General features: G+C 39.8%; 1 protein-coding gene across 1 annotated transcript in view; it reads right to left on the bottom strand.

The window, feature by feature from the left end:
- Window positions 1-1,936: 1,936 nt before the first annotated feature.
- Window positions 1,937-7,307, bottom strand: part of LOC119918024 (transmembrane protease serine 9-like) — a 20,688-nt gene continuing 15,317 nt past the window's right edge. Inside the window, exons 9-12 of the mRNA XM_038738529.1 lie at window positions 6,599-6,764; window positions 5,057-5,325; window positions 2,257-2,396; window positions 1,937-2,176 (exon numbers count right to left, since the gene is read on the bottom strand). Coding sequence (XP_038594457.1) covers window positions 1,937-2,176; window positions 2,257-2,396; window positions 5,057-5,325; window positions 6,599-6,764 — 815 coding nt within the window. The remainder of the gene's footprint in view (window positions 2,177-2,256; window positions 2,397-5,056; window positions 5,326-6,598; window positions 6,765-7,307) is intronic.

Raw genomic sequence — 7,307 nt, 5'->3', positions numbered from 1 at the left:
GAGTTAACATAGTGGTGCAATACAGTTTTTCACTGGTGTATTTCTAAAACTAAAACTTTATGGGGTTAGCGATGGTGCAGTGGTTAAGACATATGCCTTTGATGTGGGAGGCTGTGACACATCCACCAATGTGTCCCTTAACAAGACACTTAAACCCTTATTGCTCCAAAGCGGTGCGACCTCTGACATATGTAGCAATTGTAAGTCAATGCCTATAAAAGTGTCAGCAAAAACACTGTAATGTCATAATACTCTGAGTGTGGTTCATCAATGGTGATAAATGATTCAAACATCCTGTGAAGTGCACGCACAACTGTGCACAACACCGCAGCTGGTGCCCCATCTCTCTTCCTCTTCTACATGCTGCACCCACACATGCACACTCAAGGTTAGGGTAACAATTTTGCATTTATTCACACACTTTTAATCAATTAATAAATAATAATACAAATCTTAATAAAAGTTGTTTTGTTTTTATATCATCTTAAACAGCATTATACGTTGATGTTTATATCACCATAGGCCGTATATTAAGTTAATGGGAGAAAACCAGTAGTTCTATGTAAAATATGCCATTGAGCCCCCCCACATAATCAAAATGGCATGATCCTCATTTCATAATGCCACTGCGAAGATTCAACTGTGAGATTTGTAGTCGAATCAGGCTCCTCTTATAGCAGCACTTTGTGCCATGATTTCATCCTTCTAGAACTTTTAATTGGTGTATTTATTGTCCATTGTTGCCATCTAGTGGCCCTTTATGTGCTAATTTTACATCTTTATTTTCTATTTTAACACCTTTACTTGGTGATGTTATTAATTATGTGATTAATACAGTTTGTATTATTATTTCACCACAATGTTGTTTATATTTTTGGGGCCATTTCAATCACAATTTTCACTATTAAAACTTCAGAAAGTCAAAATACATTTGTTAAAGATTAATGCCTTTTTTGGCTTTATCGTTACAAAAAGGTTTTTGCGTATGTGCATCAAGTGAACACTGCCTTTGTGTATTTTCACATCTGCATTTTGAAGAACTTGCATCTGTGTGATTTCCACTCACACTTGCAGCCTGTTTCTTATGTACTTCACTCAGGAATGTGGTCTAATTACAGAATACAGAATAAATAAATAAATACATATTATTATTATTAGTAGAAGTGGTATTATTATCTACCGTAAGTGCAGAAGTAACGTCAATATCCATGAGCAAACTATGAGCACATCGTTTTCAAAACCACTAACAGATTGTTCGCCAGTCAAGAGCTGTGAAACTGCAGCCATCTTGATAAGCAGCGGTTTCTGGGCTGTGTTAACGGTAAGACATAATAACACTCATTAATGAAGATCAGGTTACAGGTATAAACTTAATCTCTGCCCAGACACAAGGTTCTTCATGCGTCTGTCTGCCTCAGGTGATCTGGCGAAGCCCCTCTCGCTCCGGACTCTGACAGCAGCCAGGGCACAGAGCAGGGCACCGCGCCTACATGCAGTTACACCGGCACAGATGATTCTGCAGTCGGCAGAGGAAGGAGACTCCACTTTGTGGGTCGAGAGATCAGAACTTCAGGAGTTCCTTCTTTCAGTAAAAGAACCGTGGAAAATCTTTTTCTGCAGGTATGAGACCCTTATGTTGCAAACAATCTACTTTCCAAAATTGTCTTGTTTGATAAAAACACAACAAAAGAAAAACGGTCTGCTCTTAGTCAGTGATGTAAGTTAGACTTTCACCTAGTTAGTGAGTTAATGTGCTTAATCTACATTGCAGGGTGTTACTGGAAAGACTTCCATCCCTTGAAAGTATTAGCAAATGTTAAGCTCAACAACCAAACTAGTGCTAGTTTTTAAACAATCCTAACACTATCCAGATCCAAAATAATGGAGAAATGTAGATAGGGTTAAAATTGAAGTCTGGACATGGCAGGCACTTACGTTAAGCTGGTGGCAGGCCAGGACAGGTGACGCTGAGGTCGCCATCCTTCCCAGTGGACGTGTAGGTGTAGTAGCCTGGCTGGTTGCTGGTGATCAGGCTGTTGATCCAGGATTGATACTGGGACACTCTGGTGTAGGCTGTTGGGAAATTAGGCTCGGCACAGCGTACTGCAAAACTCACGATTCCCTCCTGGATCCAGCGACCGCCCTGCTTGCTCACCAGCGGACCTCCTGAATCCCCCTTTAAGGAAAGATATATTTAAGCGAAGAATCCTTGCAGAAGCTCAAATCTGACACAAACACAGATGTAAAAGTGATCACCTGACAGGAGCTCTTCCCTCCTACGCCAGCGCAGATCATGTTGCTTGTGATTGAGCCCACTCCATAGTTACAGTTACACTGTCTGTTCCCCACAATCGGCACCTTCACCTCCATTAGGTTTCCTGGGGATGGAAGGTCCACTAAAAAGACACAAAGAAACAAATTTAGTTTAGTGAACAACACAAGTGGTGAAATGTGGTTTCAAATAATTTCACACAAAATGGACAGTTCTATTTTCTATAGGCTTCGCCCTCTAGAGCTATAACTGGTGCGTTTATCCCTCGCCACATGCACAGAGCTCTGCATGTCCAGTGGAAAGAGCTTTTTCCACGCCCTCTAGTGTGATTGGCCTCATCGTGCCTCATCCATTGACAACCGCTTATCCTGCGTACAGGGTCGCGGGGCTCTCCTTCATTAAAGAATGAAGCGCTGTTGCAGGGTAAGTACCTATTACACGGTACCAGGATACTCAAAGTAAAATTTAAGAGATTTAAGACCTTTTTAATACTACCTAGGATAAATTTAATGACAACTTCACTTCCCTATAATGGAAAATCGTATAAATTTTAAGAAAATTGTTATTTACGAATTTACCTGAATTTAATAAAACATTTATATATATACAATACTCACATTTATTATTTTTAGGGTTGAGCATTCACTTAATTTCCTGCATCCTGGAGATATTTTTCTGCACCAATTTATGGTAGAATGGTCTTTATTTATAAAGTGAAATAAAATTCAGGTGACAATTCAAACAAAACCTTTCTCAAAGCATTTTCATTTTCTTTTTTTTAAGATTTCTTGTTCAAGCCATGTTTCATAACATATTTAACAAATGCTTTTAAAAACACATGACCCCAGCGTCCCCAGAGTAACTGACACCTATGAAATGAATACAATATTTGTAGCACTAACAACTCTTATGGTGTGAAACCAAAGATACAAAATAAATTGTGCAGTATGAGTTGTTACAATTAGTTACACCATGGCTTCATAAGGTAATATAATGTAATATAATATGCCTTTTGCATCTAAAGGCTGCTTGAAATATAGTATTCTATAGTATTGGCGTGAAAGCAGCGAGGATAAGGAGTTGGGCTCCGGTTTGTTTTTGCCGTGTTGCGTTAGCATGTTTGATGTTTCCTTTCACATAACGCTAGCCTACAACAGTGGCGCAACGCTGATACAAAGAATGGTCCTCGTCTCTCTGTTGCTGTTTTAACATTCACTGACAAGTAACCTGCAGGTCTTCCAGCTCTGCTGTTTCATTAGCGCTCGCCACAGTGTGACTGACTCGCACACCGATCCGCTTGTTGTGCTAACCTAAGCGCCACTGTAAGACCTTGGTAAACAAAATTTTAAACTTATTTTTAGAATATGAAATTCAAGACTTTTTAAAATACTACTGTATTAACCCCAGTGTACATTTGAATTTTTCCCAGGTGGGCTTAATGGCACAGTGCGAGAAGAAGCACACTGTATGAGCAAGCTTGAAATAGAATAAAAAGTTGAGCCCACTTCAGTGTGGTTTTATGAAATGTCTTCCTTTCTAATCCATTTCTATTTTGACCATATGTTGACTAAAGGTGATTGCAACATTTTCTTTGATTTGTTTTACCTCACCAACATAAAGTGCACCTATATTTGTCTGCCAGTGTTATCAGAAAAGTGAATTTTAGACAGTTGCATTACATGTAAACATCAGCTAATGTGCAACTTTATCTTTTATTTACAGTTAGAAAGATGACAATATGTCAAATATGACAGAAGCGTGTCGCCTTTACCAAGAGGTTATTTCCTTTAGATGTGTATTGTGTTACAATACTGCTCAACAGCTCCATGATGTGGACCAATTGCGGGAACACACACTCTCCAGCACATGCTTTATTGTGAGCATGTGAAACAGTCTTAGAATTAATTTGTTGAAGAGGATAAAAAATAAATATATCTACCCAAAGCGGGGATTAAACATACAATCCTTAGATTGAGAGACCTGTACTCTACCAACTGAGCTAACCGGGCACAGTCAAAATAAGTCTGACATTTTCCTAAAAAAACGAGCCTTGTGTTAGACTATCGTATCGTTATCTCGAGAAAATTATCCAGTTATCATGGAAAAACAGAGTAAATAAAGATTTTCCATAGATGGTCGCCTAGGGTTTCCATAGCTAATACTGCTATGTAGTTGTTGTTGTTTTTTGATTGTAAGCTATTACTACTGTTTTTAGGGCACTGCTGATTTAATTAATTTAATTAATTAGTTATTTACTTTTATTAGTTTGCTTCACCTTACTATTACTATGTATTATCTGTTCATGTACATCGAGAGAAGCCAACCTAAATGTCATAATATAAGTATAGTGACAATAAAGATCATTCACAATTCTATTCTCTCCTTTAAAAAATATATTTTAGCCAAAACTGTCTTGCTTTTGGCTTTGACGTCGGCTAAGAGAGTCAGCAATCTATCTGCTCTCTGTGGCCCCTTCATGCCTCAGAATTCAGGTTGATGGCAGCTTCTTCTCCTCATAGGTCAGAGTAGGAAGATACATGGAGAGCTCTCCTCCATGTTGGCCCTACTCCACTTTTGCTGGAAAATGACAGTGTAATTCAAACTAGTTCACAAAAATGTGTGTTAGCTAATGTCACAGACAGAATTACAGGTTTTGTTGCTCCCCTGGGTAAAGGAGCAACTACATTTATGCTTTGAAATTTCTGAAAGGACTGTCTGTTGACACCATTGTAGTCACACTAGGCTATCTCTGAAAATAAATGATACAGATCCTTTCTGACCCACCTCCAAATCCAATCCTGCCCCAGCCGGTGACCCAGGCTACAGTGTCCTTGTAGAAGGTGCTGCCTGGGGCTGCCAGGCAGACGGGCAGGATGTAGGAAGTGAAAGTCACCGGTGAGGAGAGCTTCAGGAGGCAGATGTCGTTGACAAGAGTTTTAGAGTTATAGTTGGGATGACTGATGATCTGTGATACTGTACGAGACACTTGGTTGGGGTTTGATCCCTGTTGAGTCTGACGACCCAGAGACACAACCAGATCGCTTGTGGTGGATCTGAGGTAATCAAAAGAGAAACAAAACAGTGCTAATACATGTAAAGCAGAAATGTAGTCAAGGAGACACTTGGGCCATTATTTTGAAGGATTTCTAGCCTTTATCTGTGAAGGATAGCTCAAGAGTGACAGGAAATGTGGGACAGAGACAGCGGACGACATGCAGGAAAGGGCGGCGAGTTGGATTTTATTAACCTGTGCTGCTGCGGCAAGGACCAAGCCTTTGCACAATAGACGCCACTCCTACGTGGGCCATTTTGAAGGCCACATCTGATCTAGTTTGTATTGAACCTGACAGATGTGGCAACAGAGAGATATCATTCCCAAATATTACAAATCTTTTTCCTCATTATATTATAAATCATTCCCTCAATGAACTGAAGGGGTGTGATCTGAAGTGCTAATTACATAAGTTGATCCCTGGTCTGGTTAGCAAGAATAAATATAAAATGTTCAGGAAAGTTAGCAAGAATACATTTGAAACGTTGGTTAGACTTTCAAAATACTACTTGGTTAGCTTTAGGAAAACATCATGATTAAGGTTACATTATTATTAAATTACTTATATGACTTCACTTATGTAACTTTTGTAACTCATGTACCTCAACTAAAAACAATCAATGACATGGGAACCTACACCAAATGACGTCACAGGGCTTCCCCCAGTGCATTGAACCATGTAGCTAAGGGGCTTAACAATGCATCACAAACTGACACCAATGGGTCTTTACCATGTGTCCATATGTGTCGACTTGGAAGTGAGAATGGGTTGCACATGCGGATATCTGTTAATAGAGATTAGGTTGATTGATTTAAAGGTGCAGTAAGTTAGGGACTCACAGTTTTTTGTCATGTTTTTACATTTTTTTTACATTATAGCTGCTTTCACCAGAAACTCAATCTGCCCCCTGTCTTGCCAGAGGGGCTCTTGGGCCACTCACTTCTGGTTAGTTCTACATTTACGTTTATTATCCAAAGCGACTTCCAATTGCTAAATATGTCAGAGGTCGCACACCTCTGGAGCAAGTTAAGTGTCTCGCTCAGGGACACAATAGTGGATGTGTCGCAGTGGTGAATTGAACCTGGGTCTCTCACACCAAAGGCATGTGTCTTATCCACTGTTCCATCACCACCCAGTTGTATATCTATTAGGGACGAAAATGCAACCCTTTTGTGAGTTTTCTCTCTCGGGTTTTCGAACCACTGCCTTTGGCAGGCTGGTTACAGGACTGCGTGGCATGTTGTTTTGTCGCGACCCTACCCTCAGTGCTTACCCGTCACAGCAGTGAGCAGCAGTCATCACCCATTCATTGTTAATGAGGGTTCCTCCACAGAAGTGGAACCCTGTAGTGTCTTGCAGACTGGCCTGCCAGGGCCAGCTGCCTGCAGAGGCCACCTGTCCTCCAACAATCTTGGTGTTGAGTGTTGGCTGACCACACACTGAGGAGAAAGACAATAAAGAGACAGCAAATACTAACAATAATGAAACTATTTTCAAACGTTTACGTCCAACAACATGTTTAAAATGTCCAGATGACAGATGGACATGAAATAAAAACGTTAGCATTGACACTTTGACTTAGCATCTAGTTGCAAGTGAGACTCCTCGAAACACCAATTTATGTGTAAATATAATAATTGTCATGCTACATTTACATGGGAGGAGTGGGAGTTTACTTTTATTACTAAACTCAATCAAACACAAATAGTTTTTAATAAGTGACTTTAAACCCTTTGCTCTCTCAGCTAACAGAAAATCATCTTCCACTTACAGAAAAGGAGTTTGCAGTAGTTGAGAAAATTCCCTAGAACTCATTATGACCACGAAAACCTTCAAGAACCAAAATGTGTCAGCTGTCTTCCTCTTTTTTTATGTCTTGTGACCACTAGAGGTCACAGCTTTACATAGGTAAATATGACTCATAAGGAGCTGCTTGAATAATCAACCTATACAGGTGTTTTTCTGGGGAGGACAGGCTGAAA

The sequence above is a fragment of the Micropterus salmoides genome, unplaced genomic scaffold (assembly GCF_014851395.1).
Source record: "Micropterus salmoides isolate LMB-PRFRI ecotype aquatic unplaced genomic scaffold, ASM1485139v1 Ms_hic_scaffold_10, whole genome shotgun sequence".
NCBI classification, from domain to species: Eukaryota; Metazoa; Chordata; class Actinopteri; order Centrarchiformes; family Centrarchidae; genus Micropterus; species Micropterus salmoides.
The sequence above is the reverse complement of the archived record's forward strand: the minus strand, read 5'-3'. Positions and strand labels throughout refer to the sequence as shown.